Source organism: Nematolebias whitei, chromosome 8, assembly GCF_014905685.2.
Source record: "Nematolebias whitei isolate Nwh7 chromosome 8, NemWhi1, whole genome shotgun sequence".
Taxonomy (NCBI): domain Eukaryota; kingdom Metazoa; phylum Chordata; class Actinopteri; order Cyprinodontiformes; family Rivulidae; genus Nematolebias; species Nematolebias whitei.
Genome location: NC_056505.1, coordinates 20,811,236 through 20,831,167, shown reverse-complemented (window position 1 = coordinate 20,831,167; position 19,932 = coordinate 20,811,236). Strand labels below are relative to the sequence as shown.

Below are 19,932 nucleotides of genomic sequence, written 5' to 3'. Positions count from 1 at the left end.
TCTATCTATCTATCTATCTATCTATCTATCTATCTATCTATCTATCTGCATGTCTGTCTGTCTGTCCACCAATTTCTCTGTGTTGAAAAAAACTAGATATAAGTGAATATAAATAAAATGTCCTAATTTGTTAAGTTTTGTTAGAACAACAACTAAAATAATAAATAAATAAATAATAAACTATAATAATAATAGAAGGGGCTTCTTTATTAAGCTACATTGTCCTGAAAATCCTGTAAAACGCTACATCCATCTGTACTGGTTACTTGGACTTTTCGTGGCCCGAAAAATGTTTCGCGTTTTCTTGTTAGAAATCTTTTTGGCCTTTACTGCATCTCGTAGCACAACAAGGAAGTGTTTTGGTAACTAAGGAAACCTGCGAGCGGTTTCTGAAATAAAGGTGGAGACGTTTTAAAGCTCAAGGTACGTTTTTGTGTGTGCAGAAATGCAACACGTCTATTTCTTAAAAAGGCTATAAAAACAGATAATCTGCTGATAACTAAATGTGTTTGGGGTGATCAATGAACGTACTCATTAATGAGTCTAGCAGTGGTGAGGCTAAAATGCCATTTTTGTTTTCTTGTTGTGTTTAATTTGCAGAAATACTTGAGGTTTTGTGTAATTATGAACCAGCTCCTCTACAGGTAGCTGTTTGTTCTGTTTGTTCAGCCTGATGGCTCTGCCGACTCTCTCGGTCCATCTGCCCAGTCGGTCCCGGGCGCTGGCAGAGCAGCTGGCCCGGCAGCGGGAGCAGGAAGCTCGATGGCGCCAGCAGTGGGAGCGTCATGCTCGGTACTTCAAGGAGCAGAGCATCCGCAGCAACAGACAGGAGGCATGGAGCTCCCGGAGGTCCTTCCAACAGAGGTAAATATGTTAATGGGACAGAACGAATCTGTTACTAGAGATGCACACAGACACCGAGGTCATATGAGACACATTTTCAAATCCTCTCTTTGACAAAGACAACACAACCATTGCAAGTTTTTGATATGTTTTATTATAAGTGCACCAGTTCAGCTCTGCAAATTACACATCAACAATCACGACACACACTTTTGCTCCTAGTAAAACAATTTCAAATCATTCAGATATTTGTAAAAAATAACCCACTAAACATTAGACGTCGAATGGATGTGCAGATCACGTTTATATTGAGTCCGTCGGTCTAGACCAATTCTGGACGTCTCCACGACGTGCAAACAAGGTCCACTCTGGACGTCTAACCATGACCTCACTTGTACGTCGATATAAAGTCGAATGTTTGAACGTCGGACTTGGAGGTCGTATAGACATCCAAGACAGGTGCAGGTGTGCCTTAGTGAATCATAATTTTTATAACCATAAAATTTACAATCATAATAAATTTGCACGGCTTCGTTCATAAACCAACTGTTGCTATTTTCTCTCGAAGCTGTTTCTGTTAATCCAGTAAAGAGGATAAAGGAAAAAATTTAAGGAGTGATTTACTTGTAAAACTTAGTCCATCTGTTTCTAGTGACATTTAAGGAGTGATGAGTTAATTGTAAACCTAGTTTCTGTAGTGCGTGGTTTCCTGTTGCACAATAGATGATCAAATATACTATTTCTTGATCTTTGTTTACCGCACAGAGATGTGCAGCGGCAGAGCAGCCGACTTTGAACCCGAAGGTCCTGGGCTCAAACCCCAGTCATTCCAACATCCATCTCAGGGTGAATGTGTTAAACACTGCTTGGGAACATACAATGAAGACAACACGAAGCACTTAGTAATTATATTATTATCTCAAGTGAATAAAATAAGTTAAATTTTGATGTAGAAAATACGTCTAGATTGACCGTCTATTGGACGTCGGAAAAAGACGTCGTCTGTCGTAACAGTCTGCACCTGGGAGGGACCCAAATTAGACGTGCAAAAACTACTTATAAAAGACGTCATTTAAACGTCTCCTTGCTCAGTGGGAAATTACTTTGAATATTTTGTTCTCTCCTAAAAGCACATTGCAGCAGTTACATCTGCTCAGACTTTACACTACAGGCACACAAAGCCTCATGTTCAAGCCCAAAAATAACAAAAGAAAACTCTTATTGTTACTACAATTCCTGCTGTGAAAATGAGACCTTATATCAATTGATGTGAGGCCACTGAGAAAATTTGAATGTTTGCAAGTAAAGTTGCACTTCTGAAAGATATATTCTCACAAATGGTTTTTTTTTTTTTCCTAATTGTAGACGTTTTTTTAACACAAACACAAGTCAGTAACTACAGCTACTCAGATCTGCTGACTAGTCACATACTGCTTTACAGGTCAAAAGTTGAGCTCAGCACACTCAAGTTTTGCTGTGATTTCTTGCTGTAGCTTGTTAACAGTGTGACAGCTGAATAATTTAAAAGCACAACAGTTTCTCAAACTGTGTTTAATCTTTAAGGCTTTTAAAGTGACTGAACCTAATAATTTATTTTGTAGATTAAAAAAAAAAAATCATTTTTGGTAGATCAAGGTACAAAGAAATACAAGTACAGAATGATGTATTTGTTGCGTTTTAGAAAACTCTCCCAACCTTTCAGAGCAGCTTTAAGTTTTGTGTAGAATGTTAGTGTAATTCTGCAAAAAAATACATTCTGGTAGTTGATGTTGTCGGGGCCGGGGCGTGAACCGGCGATCTTCGGATCACAAGCCCACCTCTCTAACCTCTGCGTCGTGTTTGTCTAAAGTTTGTTTCCTTTTAGGACCTTTTTGGATACAATGAGCTACCTTGTCATGAGCAGTAGTCCTTATAAAGCCCAGTCCTAATATGGTGGAACAACATTTCTAGTTAGGTGTTTGGTAAGAGTCAGGGCTAGGCTACAGAAATGAATGGAAACCTATACAATGTCTTAGGGTTAGAAATATGAAGTTGCGTGTGTGCAAATTTATTTCTGCATAAAATGAAGCTGTGATGGATAATGATGGAAAAAATGCTATTAAAACATATGTGTTTTATTATTTATTTATTTTATTTTATTTTTCAGCATGTCAGCCTATCATAGCCAGAGACTGAAGGAGGAACAGAAAGCCAACCTGGAGCAGCGCAGAAATCAGCTCAGGGCCATGCTTCAAGAGGAGCGAGACCAGCTGGAGGCAGAGCTCCAGGAACTAGTCCCTGACAGGACTGCACTGACGAGTCAGCTGGTGCAGAAAACTGAAGAGCTTCGTTTGGCCAGAGAAGAAAGAAAGAAAAAGGTAGCTGTGCCGAATAAGCAGCACTTTTTATTAATAATGATCATGATGCTCAGCCATAAAATAATTTAATCTCATAATTCCTGTGGTTTGCCTTTAGGTTGCACAAGCGCTTCTGAAGGAGCACTGGAAGAGAAACAACCCAGAATTACGACAGGTAGGTGTGTGTTTACAGTAAAGCACAGATGCAAAAGTGACTAAAATGACCTCAGTCAGACTGGTGATGACATGAAGAATGGCTTCAGGTTTCAGTTAACCATCTTGTGTCAACAAGTGTATAAAACAGACACTTTTAGTTAGGATTTCCATCTGTGCTGGAAACTTAAAGCACTTGTGAGGCACGCATTCCATGACTTTCTGTGAACTTGAGTCCAGCATTTACTTTCCTCGAGGGGTCAGGTTCATCAGCACCTCTTGTCACAACTCGTGCTTTTACTCCATCTGCAGGTTGAGTCAGCACTGCATAAAGATCATGTTGTCAGCCGGTGGCAAGAGCAGATATCTGAGAAGAAACAGGTAGGAAGATCATCCCAACTAAGACAAAATGTCTCAAATTATGTTTTTTTCTGGTGTTAATCAAACTAGAGTTTCAGGAAACTGTCCTCCCATCCAGTCTGTGAGGCAACATAAGAACAATCAGCCCTTAAATTTGTCATTATCCTTTTACGTCACCCATTATTGATGTAGCACATTCATTTTTAATCAAAGAGTGCTCATGCATTCTGTGAGCACAGTATCATGTCTGGAATCTGCTCAGGTTAATCCCTTCGACACGGTGCATAATTAAGAAAGTTTGACACTCGATGTAAGTGACCCATCTCATCCAACATGCAGAAAGAAGTGACCGAACAGGAGGAGAAGAGACGCTTTGAAAACGAGTACGAGAGGACTCGAAAAGAGGCTCTGGAGAGGATGAAGCAAGCAGAGGAGCGAAAGAGAGAGGCGGAGCGGAAGAGGGCAGAAGAGCTTCGGAAACAGATGGAAGAACTGAAGCTGAGGGAGGTGGAGGTATTTGGAACCTCAAAAAAAAAGCTTTCCCCCAAATATTTTGTTTTTATTGCTGTATTCTTCCACTTAGGCTACTCGATTAAAAAAGGAACAAGAGGCCCTGTTAGTTCAGCAGTGGAATCTGGAGAAGATGGAGGATGAAAGGAGGAAAATGGAGGAAAGGCAAAAGAAAGCAGAAATAGGGTATAAGAAGTTTTTTGTGCATTTTGGGGGGGGGGGGGTCAGTTTAAGTGCTGAGTTCACTGGCTTTTTGTTGCACCAGGCATTTTTTGATTCGTCAGTATCGAGCTCAGCTGAAGAGGAGAGCTCAGCAAGTCCAGGAGGAACTGGTACCGATCCATTCCATCTGCAGTGTATTACTCTAAATGTGTTCTCCATGTTTCTTTAGTCTGTTTGCTTTATTCACTTGTGAACATCAGGAGGCTGATTGTAGGATTCTAGCAGCACTGCTAGAAGGAGAGGAGGAGGGCAGAAAGCTGGAGACGGCACGAAGAGAAAGAGCCGTCGCTGATGCCGCCTGGATGAAACGAGTGATTGAAGAGCAGCTCGAGTTGGAGCGGGAGAGGGAGGCTGAGTTTGACATCCTACACAGGTCAGCATCAGGGTTCAGTAAAAGAAACACAAAGATTCTTGCAGCACTTTGACCAGTTTCACCTGAATGTACAGAGAAGAAGCTCAGCGTGTGTGGGAGCAACGAGAGACTCAGTGGGACAAGGAGAAGAAAGCCAGAGAGCGACTCATGCACGAGGTGAAACTGTTTTGAATGATTGAGATTGGTTTTTAAAAACGAATTGTTAAATAAAAAGATGTTTTCCTTGATAAGGTGCTTGTGGGGAGACAGCAGCAGCTAGAGCTAAAAATGCAAAAGAATCGCGAGGCTCAAGAAGAATCGCTGAAGAGACGGGAGGAGCTGATCCAGGAGCTGGAGCAGGAGAGGGAGCTCAGATGCCTGGAGAAGGAGCAAGAGGAGGGCCGGAAAACAACAAGGATGCAAGAAATAAAGGCTCAGGTGAGCGGTAATAACATGTATTTTTTTTTGTTTCTGCTTAAAAAAACATGCTCTAAAATAATTTGTTTAATGCAGGTGGAGCAGAAACACCAAGAACAACGGGAGGAGCAGTGCAGGAAAGAGGAGGAGGAAAAGGAGGACAAGGAAGCTGTTCGGATCCAAGAGGAGGATCTGAGACTTGAGATGCAGAAACTTGTTGAAAAGGGGTACCAAGAAAAGGTGAAATAGCTGCATGTTCATCTTTAACGTTCCAGAATTCTCTTTAACATTTAAAAATCTTCAAATTTTATTTTATTTTTTTACATTTTCAGATTCACAGCAGACCTCGATCAGCATGGACATAAGCATCTTGCAAGACCGAACTCCAACTGAAGTGTGAAGTACGCTTTCTGAAGAGAATTGGCTTTAAAAGACAGTTTATTGTTTCTGTCCTTATGTTATCCAGCTAACTGTGAGGGTGGAACATAGACACCCCGTCTTACTGGGACAGATGGGGACAATATTCACAATAAACTGAGCACTTATCAAATCAACATCATTTTATTGAGGTCTTCTAGAGAGCATTCTTTCATTGTTTACCCACATTACTTGAGAAGCTAACCAAATATTGTGTGCAGTTTGAACAGCATGTTGAAACCAAGAAATTAGAATTTCTCTTGTTCTCTTTAAGTTATAAGAAATGTTTTCATGGTCAGCATGGAGATGAATCCTTTCAACCCAAGCCATGAACTTAAGAGATGTTTACCATTTAAGACCAAAAAGTACATCTGTATTTTAATGCCTTTTGTAAATGATGAAACATTCGTGAAGTTTATGAAGGCCAGGTGGTGGTTTTTTTTTATTTGCATTGAACAGCACTTTTAGATTTCTTTAAAAACTAGAATTTTCTATGCTGATTTTGTAGACATTCTTAAATAAAACATTTGCAATCAAATTTGTGTTATGCTTCTGCATGGACATAAAATAAAAAAAAAATACAAACAAAATTATATTTATTTATAAATAAAGTTAATTTAAAATACGTTTTTCTTCAAGTGCAGTTTAAACAGTTGCATCGCATACAAAAACGAGAAGAATTGCTTGGCCTAAAAATAAAAATGGCATTTGAAGTAGTGACACAGGAAACCTTTAAAATGTTCCCATGAGTTGCACAGTAACAGAACAAACACACAATATCCTGATGCTGGCGAGAAAACAGCAGCTGGCCCCTGAACATGTATACCTTGTGTTCTGCAAACAGGAGTACACTGTACTTGGGACAGGAAACAAACCATAAACAGCTTTTTTAATGAAACATTAATATTGCAGAGCTACAACGCGTGCATGAGCATTAACTTGAACATTTATTAGAACTACATGGTTTTATTGTTTACCTGTATATTAAACTTCGTGGTGATGCCTGTGCAGTTGTTAAAGTGAAGAAATCAGCAATAAGTCATCAGTTTTTCTTGGTATCCACATGTAGTTTGAGACTGATAACTGTGCTTCACTATACTGTATGATGTGCATAATTTATTTTCTTAATGACCACTACAGACCCACTAAGGTTATTTTCTTATACTTTGTTATAATTTATAAACAACCTAACTGGATATATTGAATTCTCATAAATTGTGCTACAATAGAGTAATAGATCTAAGTTGCATTTTTGATTTCCCCTCTTGATATTCCTGCCTTTTAAACATTGTAAACATCATCTACAATATTATTATCCATAATATTGACAATATAAAAAAAAATCCATGCATATACTCCAAATATATTTAAAGACAATAAAATACAACACTGAGATGCAGATGGCTTTGCAGCCCTTTAAGTGCTCTTTAGTTGGTGTTCTCCTTTGTTGTGATGGTAACAAGCTGCTTGGCAGCCTTGGCAATGTCATAAGCACATTGGATGACCTGCTGGGTGACCAGCTGCATGTCCGGTCCCGAGCTGCCGCTGCCGCCCTCCGAAGGAACGGCCTTTCCGCACTCGTTCTGGAGACGAGATGCACTGAAGGTCAACAAGCGCAGAGAGTTTCTGACCGTCTCCGAGCGAGGCTTCTGCAGACAAATATTTACATTTTGGAAGAAATTAGACGTTCAGCTTTCTAAGAGCTGCGTGTAACATTTCAGAAACTAACACATAAAGCTGAACAGTTAAATAGAAGAGTGCTTCAAACCTTTGGAAAGAGGGCAGCCATTTCTGTTACAGCCGCATGTATTCTTTCTGAGCAGGGTATGAAGCTACGAGGGGAGAAGGTTTCCACATGAGATCAACTTTAATAAAAATATTTTAAAAATCATAATCGTAAATAAATATGAATCTGAAGCTACTGCAATCATGCATCATCGTCCTAAACTTCAAAAACCATGTCAGTTAACCAGCAAAAGAAACAACCTGAACAAATAAAACCAATTAAGTAACTTCAAAACATCAAAGTTCATGCTCAGTAATCCTCAAATAATTGTTCCACACTGTAACTTACCTCTCGTCAGAGCAAAATTAAATTAAATTACCAAAAATCTTAAAACGCCATTCAAAACACAGCAGCACATTCAGCAGAAAGAGAGTTTGTTAGCAGGTGAGGCACACCAGAGGAAGAAACCATGTGAGGGAGAGGAAAATAAAACTGTGCCTGGGAGGCAGGGACAGAAGCCAGAGTACCAGGAGGTGGGGTCAGGGGATCGGAGGCTGAGCGGATGAAGGGGAGAGGGGGCCTTCTCAGCCCAGGGCACCAGAGTGCTGAAACATCCCAGGCTGTGCCTGAGCCGTCGCACACCTTCACGCTCACATGGTCTGCTCGCAGGAGCGAAGGATGGAGGAGACAAGGTGACAGCAGAACACGGGTGGATGTAGAATGAAGAGGAGGGAATTGGGCAGGAATAAAAGTGGAAATGGACAATGTTTAAAATAAAAACAAAACAATGAAATGATGAACTCGTATTTGAAACTGAAGAAAGGAAGTGAAGGCTAAAAAAATGTGATCCACAGATGATGAAATGTTTTTTTTCAGATCAGGGTCTGACCTGTCATGTTTGTTGTCCTGAGCAGCTCTCAGGAGCTCCTGAATATTCTTGGTGATCTGCTCGGTTTTTCGGATGACGTCCTCGGTGCTGGGAAGTGTCGGGTCTGACTCCATCTCCACATCATCCAGCTCAGGGATTGAGTTGCCCTCTCCCAGCCAGCTGCCGCTCTTCAGCCTCCCTCTCCTGCAGAAACTGCGAAAAGAAAAATCAGAAGAGATGATCGCCTTACCCAAGTTTTAACCTATTTTAATTTACTGCAGTCTGTTATAAAGGAGTTTAACTTGAACTTCTTACCCCAGGTCATCTGTCTCCGAGTCATGAAACGTGTTGTCGTAATCACTTTCTGGCATGCTGCTTTGCTTTTCCAACTTTGAGGTCTGAAGGCAGGAAAGGCAACAAAACAGCCAACAACATGTAAACACTCAAACTACTTTAATATGGTTTAAACGTAAGTTTTTGTTTGTTGATCAGGTTAAAGATAGACAAGTAAAAGCTCAGCTGTCTGAATAAGACAAGTCAATTAAAGCTGTGAGGCCAGGCTGCACGTTTCAGGAATACAGGGAGAACTTTTCAAAAGGAAAATACCAAGTTCAAATGATGTGCTCACATCAGATAAGCATGTAACTGGACGTTAACCTGACCATTACCAGTTCCTGACCATTACCAGTTCCTAGTTTCATTCAGCCGACTTTGTTACAATTACATACGGTACTTTGTCAAGGAATCTTGTATAACAGGTTAAACCCAGGTGGTTCAGTTCAGATAAGTTTAAACAGAAATGACTGAGATGGTTCCTCCTCTTCTTCCAGAAGAGTTCATTTGTTCCACAATAACAGACTCAAGGCTTCATTTGGAAATACATAGATAAAAACCAACAAGGTCTATTGTGACCACACACTCCTGGTCTCCACATCCATGAATCTGCATCTTGCAAACAGTGGAGTCTGAACTCAGCCCAGGTAAGCTTGTAGATGACCGATCAGTCTTTTCAAACAGGAAATCCCCATCTGGATCCCCGCAGTGTTTAGTCTTTGTTGAAGCAGAAGCATTTTTGCAAACGGTTGTTAGCCAAAGAAAAGGAATAACCTGACTTCTATAAGGTTAGCAGCTGATGAGGAGCAAACCACAATTTGTGCTTCTTCTATACACCTAAATTTGTTCAGATTAAAATATAATAATCAAAGCACCATCAAGATTTTGTAGGCAAAATCGGTTGACATTTTCTGCTCGTGTCCAATTGGCCGCAGCTTTAGCACAACGCTCTGCAGTCAGAGGTTGTGCATTGACAAAAACTACACTGACCCATTTGTTCAGCAGTGCAGTGAGGATGATGCAGATGAAAGCAGCCAGTGGAGGGTTGGTTCATGCAGCGGAGCAGAGAGGAGCAGCAACAGAACAGGACACAGCAAATCCAACAGATTTGCTGTGTCCTACAAGATGCTGACTGGATGTGTGTGTACTTAACCTGAAAACTGTCATCCTTCGACCAAGACAGGGTGGATGGAAATGATGGAAGGGATGAAGAGGTCACAAAAGTACCCCTTTCTGTCTAAAGACAGGGTTCACATCACATTTTAAAATACAGTTTTATGACAGCTGAACGGAAACATGTCCTCTAAAGACCCACTTAGACTGAGTTTATTGGTAATGATGATGAAACAGTTAATGTGCAATGACCATGAAAACAATGTAGCATAAATAGAGCTGCTCTTAATGAAGAGTGACCTCATGTCGAATCAATACTATTCATTCAGGTAGAGACATAAAACTGTTGAATGCATTTCCTGAGCAGCAAATATCAATGAAAAGGTTGACAGATATTCCACTGAAAGGTTAGTCAGAACTATTTAACAGGCTCATGAATTAATAATCACATTTAATGGTGTAATTTTTCTAAACAGAGAATGCAAACAAAACACAACAGATTAGTATGGAAGTTTTAATGATTCATCAACATAAAACGGTACAAAATTTCATCACAACAGGATCTTTCTGGTTCCACACGTCTTGCAAAAAAAAGAAGAAGAAAAAAAAGGGACAGAATGGAGATTTTTAATAAACTGATTTTTGGTGTGACCCAAAATGACCCAGAAAAATTAAAGGGAAAGAAAAACTGAACAGAACAAAAAAAGGAAGAGGAAAACATTTGCAGGCAAGGTAATGAATTAAGGAAAAGATGTGGAGACAGGGCGGGACAGAGGAAGCTGCGAAGGAGAACAGGAAACAGGTCTTACTTACATGAGGTGTGAAGGGTTGCAGGGTGGGGAGACTCTCCTCGGGGTAAGGAGTTTCCCCTTTGGGGAGATAGGGCTTCAGGCCTGAGCCGGTCTCATACATGGACATGGGCCGACTGGCCCGCGCAGACTGCCGGCGTTTCAGGGCTGAGGGGCTGGAGGGGTCAGGGTAGTCTGGACCACTGGGGGTCTGATACATATTGGGTGTGACCTGCCGCCTGAGACAGATGTTCTCACTTTGCAGAGATTGCAGCTGGAAGAGACGGTCAGCAAGACACTAAGAGGAGCTCTCAGCAAAGCAAGCTTTGTTCCCCGCCATGATTTCTAGAAGTCTCTACTTTTAATGCATCATTTTATAAATATTTTAATTATGCATGAACAAATTCACCTGTTTCTATTGTGTTACTACAAAATCTGAAGCTTATTCAATGAATAGAATATACAGGTGCTGGGTCATAAAATTAGAATATCATGAAAAAGTTGATTTATTTCAGTAACTCCATTCAAAAAGTGAAACTTGTTACATACAGATATATTTCAAATGTTTATTTCTTTTAATGTTGATGATTATAACTGACAACTAATGAAAACTCCAAATTTAGTATCTCAGAAAATTAGAATATTACTTAAGACCAATTAAAAAAAAAGATTTTTATAAATGTTGGCCAACTGAAAAGTATGAACATGAAAAGTATGAGCATGTACAGCATCAATACTTAGTTGTTGCTCCTTTCACCTGGATTACTGCAGCAATGCGGCGTGGCATGAAGTCGATCAGTCTGTGACACTGCTCAGGTGTTATGAGAGACCAGGTTGCTCTGATAGTGGCCTTCAGCTCTTCTGAATTGTTAGGTCTGGTGTATCTCATCTTCCTCTTCACGGTACACCATAGATTTTCTATGGGGTTATGGTCAGGTGAGTTTGCTGGCTAATTAAGAACAGGGATACCATGGTCCTTAAACTAGATACTGGTAACTTTGGCACTTTGTGCAGGTGCCAAGTCCTGCTGGGAAATGAAATTCTGCATCTCCATAAAAGCTGGTCAGCAGCAGGAAGCATGAAGTGCTCCAAAACTTCCTGGTAGACAGCTGTGTTGACCATGGACCTCAGAAAACACAGTGGACCAACACCAGCAGATGACATGCCCCCCCCCCCCCCCCAAAAAAAAAAAAAACATCACTGACTGTAGAAACTTGACACTGGACCTCAAGCAACATGGATTCTGTGCCTCTCTTCTTGTCCTCCAGATTCTGGGACCTTGATTTCCAAAGTAAATGCAAAATTTACTTTCATATGAGAACATAACTTTGGACCACTCAGCAGCAGTCCCAGGCGAGATGCTTCTGACAATGTCTCTTATTATTCTTCTTATTATTTTTGAATTATTATTACTAACCTTTATTTAACCAACCCTCTTGTTCAAGAGTGGCTTGACACAAGGAATGCGACAGCTGAAACTTTTGTCTTGCATACGTCTGTGCGTGGTGGTTCTTGAAGCACTGACTCCAGCTGCAGTCCACTCTTTGTGAATCTCCCCCACATTTTGGAATGGGTTTTGTTTCACAATCCTCTCCAGGGTGCAGTTATCTCTATTGCTTGTACACTTTTTTCTACCACATCGTTTCCTTCCCTTCGCCTCTCTAGTGTGCTTGGACACAGAGCTCTGTGAACAGCTAGCCTCTTTAGCAATTACCTTTTGTGTCTTGCCCTCCTTGTGCAAGGTGCCAATGGTCGTCTTTTGGACAAATGTCAAGTCAGCAGTCTTCCCCATGTTTGTGTAGCCTACAGAACTAGACTAAGAGACCAGTTAATTAGCTGATTAGACTGTGGCACCAGGTGTCTTCAATATTGAACCTTTTCACAATATTCTAATTTTCTGAGATCCTGAATTTGGGGTTTTCATTAGTGGCCAGTTATAATCTATCCATCCATCCATTTTCTTTACCCGCTTATTCCATTTTGGGTCACGGGGGTCGCTGGTGCCCATGTCCAGCAATCACTGTGCGAGGGGCGGGGTACACCCTGGACGGATCGCAAGTCCATCACAGGGACACATAGAGACAAACGAGACAAACAACCATTCACTCTCTCACTCACACCTAGGGACAATTTAGAGTTACCAATCAGCCTAACATGCATGTTTTTGGACTGTGGGAGGAAACCGGAGTACCCGGAGAAAACCCACGCATGCACAGAGAGAACATGCAAACTCCACCCAGAAAGGCCCCTGGACCGGGGTTTGAACCAAGGACCTGCTTGCTGAGAGGCAGCAGCTCTACCAGTTGCGCCACCATGCTGCCTGCCAGTTATAATCATCAACATTAAAAGAAATAAACATTTGAAATATATCAGTATGTGTGTAATGAATATAATATACAAGTTTCACTTTTTGAATGGAATTACTGAAATAAATAAACTTTTTCATGATATTCTAATTTTATGACCAGCACCTGTACCTATATTTTATTTCTGTAAGAATAATCGGCTTCATAATTAAAAAAAACTGAGAAATGAGCTTCACTATTGTTGGAACAGCTACAGTTACTAGCTGTAGTATAAAAAAAAACTAATTCACACAATCACGGTCTGGTTTACACTCCATGTGATTTTACCGAAGCATTTTCATTTGTCTGAACATGCAAAGCAAGTGATAAGAAAGCAAGAAACTGTTGGTAAAGATGCAGTTACAGTAAAGACAGACTTGAGAACTGTGGGGAAAACAGACATTCAAGAATAATAAAACTCTAAGAAAGTGCAATAAATTGCATTCAAAGAGACAACAGATTTTTGTTGGCGACAAGGGGGCTTCAGTGCTAAACTCCATGTTTGATAAAGCTTCTGATTTCTGTTACAGCTAAACACTGTGCCAATACTGTACGTGCGTACATTTATTTAAAATTTTCAAGTAGCTTGTTCTGAATCCTGCAGGTTTTCTCCACCACAGCTTTAAATGTGCACACCGTGAACTACTGTACAAAGTCTTGAGAAAAGGACCACAGAAATTTTCAAGTACATCCAAAACAAATTGAAACAATTCAGTGAAACATATTTCTAAATTAGTTTGAGGATAAACATTTGATAAATGTTACTCTTTAAAATAAGGCATCGAATAATAAATACAACAAGGAAAGCAGCTGAAAATACGCTGTAAAAACACTGTATGCAACTTTTAAAAATACAGTACATGAAGCACGATAGAAGAATTTCAGTCGTCGTCTCGTGAAGAGTTAAACCTGATGTCAGATATGCCATGCTGCTTTTAGAACATGCTTGTTAGTAACATTAAATGGAATTTAATTTATATTAAAAAATAATAAAATGATACCCATTTAAATCCAGTAACAAGCACAAAAGAAGAACCTGCTAAAATCTATGGTTTCCATTCATGCTGGTTAAATCGGAGAGTTGCCCCCCCCCCCCCGGTGTTAGTGAACTTATTGGTGGAGCACAGTGGATACCTTTATCCGCATGAGCCTCAGCTGATCGTTCAGATCGTTTTGGGTTTTCATGAGCTCCTGGATCCTGGCTTCAGAGGCAGAGAGCGCCGCCTTCACCTCCACGTACTCTTGCATGGTGATGGGGCCGTCAGAAAGGTCAGAGCTCAGGCTCTGTCGAGGATATTAGTTAGAAACAAAAATACCACCATAAAAAAAAAAAAAGTCTGACAGTTTTAGTAGCTAAATACCTTAGTTCTTTCTTCTTTGCTTGATGGAAGCTCTTGATCTGTATCGTCATCGGACGCCACTTTGTCATAGTCGGGGTCAGTATCTTGGCTATCACTACAGTGTCTGACAGCTGTGCTATTCAGTATGAGTTCAACGTTATCTAGATAAAAAATAAAATGTGAAATGTCTGGACTCTCAATGTTAATAAGATTAAGGAATAATGTAACATGGAGACACCAACCTTTAGGACTGACAGCTGAACTCCCATGCTGTCTGCATTTAGCATCACTTAGTATGTCGATCACTAGCGTTACGAACTCGTGTGCATTAAATCTTGCAAGCTTCTGTCGTCCCTAAATAGGACACGTGGCATTACACAGCAGTTGCAAATAATGAGAATGTGGGAACAGGGCTCGAGGAGACTTCTGCACAGCTGACTTGCCTGGTTTCTTGTTGAGGAATACTCTGGATTCACAGGAAGGAAAGGAATCACCGTCGTCTCCGTCACCAGCTTGCTGTGATTCTGTGTGGCCAGCCACACTGCAATGACACAACGATTTAAACGTGAATCTACGGTGTAATTCAAACCTTTCACTGCGTCTTAATTGTAGGTTTATGCACAATGAGGTCACCCCGCTGAAGGAGAATTATTTAGATAAACAAAAACTACTTCTAACGCCTTTTGTTTACCTGCATCAGTCTCTCGTCTGTCCACTTCATCGTACACATCCATGGCCAGCTCCTCAAATAAATGATTATTGAGCTGCATGAACATAACAAAGTCACATTTTATTTTATTAAAATACGAGATATTCAAATAAATCTCTAATATTACTTACAGACTGTAGTTTCCTCTTTGCTGCTTTTGCAAGTTCATTTAGATCTGAACTGCTGCAAATGAAAAAAAAAAAAAACTCGTTATTATACAATCCCCCATTTTATACTTTGCATCAACATACACACTGTTTCACCGAGTTATACTTACACGTTTCTAATCCATCAAAAGACAGCAAATAAAAACAGATCAAATGCATAATTTAAATTTAAAAAGCCCAATGACTGTTCAGGAGTGAAGTTTTCTGATTCTCTGCTTGTTGTTAAAATCATCCGAATCTTTTGGCAAAACATTTTAATTTGCTTAAATTAACCAATACTTTTTTAAACCAGATAATAGACACTGCAGAGACATTATTATTCGACGCATCAGAGAGAGAGAAAAAAATACAACCATGAATAACTTCCAACAGTTTAAGCCAGTCCTATAAGATCGATTTATATTCTTCAACTTGACATATTCTACTATCTCACCTGTCTGCCAGCTGTGGAACAATGAAGTGATCGTTATTTTTATGTTCTGAAAAAAAAAAAAAAAAGACAAGAAAATTGTGGTTTTATGACAAATGGTCAACACTTAGGACAAAACACTCTTCAGCACATCAACGTTCATGCTCAATAATCCCGGTAAAATATCCAAGAAAGTTCAGTCAGGTCACCTGGACCGTTTCTTTGTTTTGTTGAGACGTTTCGTCCTTCATCCAAAGGACTTCTTCAATCTGAGGAGCCACAACAAACTCAGTCCCACAAGCAGCACACTCACATAGTGGACCAACCAGTTTGCTGGTGATAAGACGGTTTCTGGGTTCCGCCCTCTCCCCCGTCGACTCCTCTGAGGCAGCCATAGCCAAAGTGGTTCAAAACATCAAAGTTCAAGCTCAATAATCCAGGTAAAAAAAATCCAACAAAGTCCAGTCCTCTTGAACTTTGAACCTCCTCCTCATCAGTCCTCCTTGGAGTGATGAAGTCCTTTGGATTAAGAACGAATCATCCATCCATTATCTTTACCCGCTTCTTCCTTTTTTGGGTTGCGGGGGTCACCAGTGCCCATGTCCAGCAGTCACTGTGCGAGAGGCGAGGGACACCCTGGACAGGTCTCCAGTCCATCACAGGGACACAGAGACAAATGAAACAACCATTCACTCTCTCACTCACACCTAGGGACAATTTAGAGTTACCAGTCAGCCTAACATGCATGTTTTTGGTCAATGGGAGGAAACCGGAGTACTCGGAGAAAACCCACGCATGCACAGAGAGAACATGCAAACTCCACCCAGAAAGGCCCCTGGACCGAGATTTGAACCAGCAACCTGCTCACTGAGAGGCAGCAGCTCTACCAACAAAACATCAACAAGAAAAAAAAGAAACCATCTGGATGACCCAACTAAACTTTGTTGGACTCCAGCACAGTTTGATCACTCTACATAGAAACAATTAGTTTTTGAGACCTTCCTTTAGACAGAAAGTGTTTTTTTTAATTATCTCCAAGTCATAAAAGATATTGACAGATTCCTCTCACTGCATACCGGGTTTTCTGCCATACAGGTAGAACGCCAGTCGATCAGTGAGTTCATACTGAATCTCCACCAGCCTATCTGCCAGCTCGTGGTGACCAGCTTCTCTGAAAACACAACCACAACACACTTTGACGCCTCAAATAGAACAAATTATGGGCTCAGATCTTTAGTGAGGGACTTAAAACACATGAACTACATTCACAAGTCAGAAAACTTACTTTGCATAGTCAATAGGAGTTTTTCCATTGCTGTCTAAAGCTCCAGGATCGGCTCCATAAACGGATAATAACTCGACCTGAGAGATTTGTCCTTCCTTTGCAGCTACGTGCAGCGGAGTGTTCCCTTTTTCCTGGAAGAGGCAATGATTGACAAGACAAGATGCTATGAGGTCAAATCTGCACAAAACAGTGCAAAAAATCTAGAAATATACATCTTGGCTTGAAATTTAAACTTTAGTCTTACAGGATTAAAAAAATTTGCTTGCGCTCCCAGAGACAGTAATCTCAAACACGTCTCAAGATTCCCCGTACGGACGCTCGAGTGAAGTTGCTGGAAACAGAAATATTGCTATGAGCTGAAAATTCATTAATAAAAAGAGGAACGTGCTTTTGTACAAAAATAAAGGACATTTCATTTGCAGCGTAATCTTAATAAACCAGCAGCTTCTCCTCACCTTGCTTAAATCCTTCGCTGTAAAACCGTCATCTTCTCGACACGGCATGCGATGCACAAATGCCAGCATTTGATATTTGGCTTTTATAAACTCTGATTTGGTTGGACTTGAAAATCAGACAAGACATTAATAAAAACACATTTTTTAATTCCCATTATCAAAAAAAAGCATCTACAAACAAAGTCCTGCTGTAAATATTTCCAAACATGATGTCTCACTGAAGTTTGTCCTGAGGACTGGGTTTACGTTTTCCACTTATCACAGAGGAAGGGTCCAGGAGAGAGTGCTCCCATATTGAATTTGCACCATTGCTATATAATGTGTGAATCATCTAGAAAAACAATAATAAAAATAAAAAAAAACTATAAAAAACGCTGATTTCAGAGAACAGATGTGCAGCAATGCCAACGTAAATGTAGAGGGGTGATTCACCTGAAGCTGCGTCGGAGGCCATGGCATTCGCGTCAGGTGACGGATTTGGGAGCTGTGTCTGCCGAGACTTCGATGAACGCTGCAGCACTCATCACAGATCAACACCCCCTTGTTCACTGAGGCCCAGCGAGGCTCTGAAACAGGAGGAAACTCAAAAGTCAAGACACATTAACAACAGTTTAAGGACTCACACATTGCAACCCCTGGGCTTAGAAAAATAATGTAATTTCATTTTGCAGCCTCTTTCAAATACACTCATTATTTTAAATGGACATAAAGTTGGAAAAAAACAACCAAGTAGGAAATAAAACATAATTGCAACTGTCAATGATTTAACACTGTTTTATCAGCAGATTGAGACGAAGCCATGCAGTTTGCAAAAAAAGTTTGTAAAAAGGAAGTGAGGACCAGCGAAGGTGGAAGTTCTCTCTGCAAGAGCTGCTTCCTCTTTTTAAAAGAGAAATGGTGCATACAAAGATGATGCACATTAATGTCTGTGTCCACAATAAAAATACGGATACTTAATCTGGACTTATTCACAACACTTTATGTAAGCCAGATGTCACAAAGATGTCCCTATTATCGTCTTCCATGCGAATGAAACTCTGACACCAACGCCTTAAGACTAAAACAGTAAACTCATGAGACCCTCGTGCAGCTGGTGAACTGTCTAGCAGATTGGGTGTCTGGCGCTGTGAAAGGATGAACACTGAAGCCTGTAAATGTCTAAAAAGCAGCTGAGGTGTAGGAGGAACAGCTGCAGGGGAGACTTTGTCTGCCGGTCTCCCCGTTTTAAGAATCTTTACTTAACTCTCCACCAAGACCTGCTGACATGCCTCTTCAATGCTTTCCTCAACAAGAGCTAATCATTTGATACCGCATCTCAAATCTCTAAATATAAGGACAACCAACAACTGGTACCAACCATATGTGGGGTGGGGGTATTCTGGACTCCTGTCTGAGTAAACTCAGTGTTAACTAATCTGAAAGGCAAAAAAGATGCCAGATGATTCGCATTTTTGCTGCTTTTCTTTCTTTATGTTTAACAATAATGAACGAAGAGATTGTTTAAATCTGAAAAAGTTTAACAATAAACTATGCGTGTTATTTTTTATAAGCAGGAGATGCATTATGATGACACAATAGCTGAAGAATTTGTCTACTGCAGTGGCAGCATCCTGTTTTGCTTCCTGTGCTTGCTGAGAAAAACACCACATCATTTATTTTATTGTAAATGATTAGAATGTTTTTCCAGAAACAATCAAGCGAATATTATCTTAAGTAGAAACATTGGACTGTACAAAGTTTCACTCATCTGTAAAAATCTGTTCTGAACTGTAAATGTGATCGCTGTGAAAGGGATCAATTGTCTCATGTCAGATTGGAAACACTGTAGGAATAAATCTGCAGACAAACACCACGTCAAATTAGGATTGTGGCTTTATCAAGTTGGAGTTTTATTTATTTATTTTTTTCTTTCATGTGCATTAATGTTTTGGACAAATAATATTTTGTTAAAGCAGTGGATGGAAGTGCTGTCTTCATAATCCTGCAGTGAATTTAGGTTTAGTCACTATCTTCCTCACTTTAATTGTTATGAATGGTGCAGTAATCCTAAAAAAACCTCAGATATTTTGTTACAATTAAACTTCTTAAATGTTTAAATGTCAAATTAAATGCTAAAACCACTTCTGATGGAACACCACTAATATAAATACGCTGTTTACTGACAATAACAATTAAAACACTTACCGGTGCCTGCCCTGGAAAAACTCCAGTAACGTGCAAGCACGCGCTACTTACAGCAGCGCGGGACACTTGTAATCTGATTTAACACCATATGTCAGCAGATAAATAATATTAAATCGTTTTACCTGGAGCACTGCAGTCTGCGCAGACCTCAATGTTTCGCAGACGTTTGGACATCCTAAACTTGTGAGGGGGAACGCCTTTATCAAATGTGTAAAATCCGTTCAGAAGCCCGTGGAGACGCCTTCCGCGTTAGCTAAATTCAGCTAATAAAACGAAATCAAAACATCGACATGACGAGTTTCTTCACACAGACGCTGCTAGCCTTTGAGTTTGTCTGGCGTTTGCATCATGGCCAACAATAACATTACCTCTCGGGACGCAACACAAGCTGCTTGCCCGAATTACAACTTACGTTTGACACGCAGTCAGTTGACTGTGCACCCACCTGTCCCGCTAACTAGCCTGCGCTCCTATGGTGGTTTACAGCCTGGTAGACAGCTGCTACCGTGACCTAATAGCATGGGTTAGTGTGCCCGAAGTAAGGACTGCCAGGGAAACAAAGCTCCGGGTGTAGCATGTACGTTAGAAATAAAGCCACTT

The 19,932-nt window shown here is 40.4% G+C and overlaps 2 protein-coding genes across 2 annotated transcripts; one reads left to right on the top strand and one right to left on the bottom strand.

The window, feature by feature from the left end:
* The first annotated feature begins 673 nt into the window (after positions 1-673).
* On the top strand, positions 674-5,442 carry LOC119413085 (trichoplein, keratin filament binding). Its single transcript, XM_037680097.1, has 11 exons — positions 674-864; positions 2,990-3,200; positions 3,298-3,354; positions 3,645-3,713; positions 4,032-4,205; positions 4,276-4,388; positions 4,468-4,534; positions 4,625-4,797; positions 4,872-4,953; positions 5,029-5,214; positions 5,290-5,442. Exons 1-11 carry the CDS (start codon positions 674-676, stop codon positions 5,440-5,442), a joined length of 1,476 nt encoding a protein of 491 aa, XP_037536025.1.
* Positions 5,443-6,716: 1,274 nt separating this feature from the next.
* Positions 6,717-19,506, bottom strand: git2a (G protein-coupled receptor kinase interacting ArfGAP 2a). Its single transcript, XM_037680096.1, has 22 exons — positions 19,455-19,506; positions 17,581-17,714; positions 17,367-17,479; positions 17,149-17,254; positions 16,938-17,024; positions 16,694-16,824; positions 16,485-16,579; positions 15,433-15,478; positions 15,110-15,115; positions 14,964-15,015; positions 14,815-14,887; positions 14,567-14,664; positions 14,366-14,477; positions 14,145-14,284; positions 13,918-14,067; positions 10,464-10,712; positions 9,691-9,774; positions 8,520-8,602; positions 8,226-8,417; positions 7,864-7,995; positions 7,379-7,442; positions 6,717-7,259 (listed from the first exon to the last, which is right to left on the bottom strand). Exons 1-22 carry the CDS (start codon positions 19,504-19,506, stop codon positions 7,038-7,040), a joined length of 2,421 nt encoding a protein of 806 aa, XP_037536024.1. The 3' UTR covers positions 6,717-7,037.
* Between the last annotated feature and the right edge of the window lie 426 nt (positions 19,507-19,932).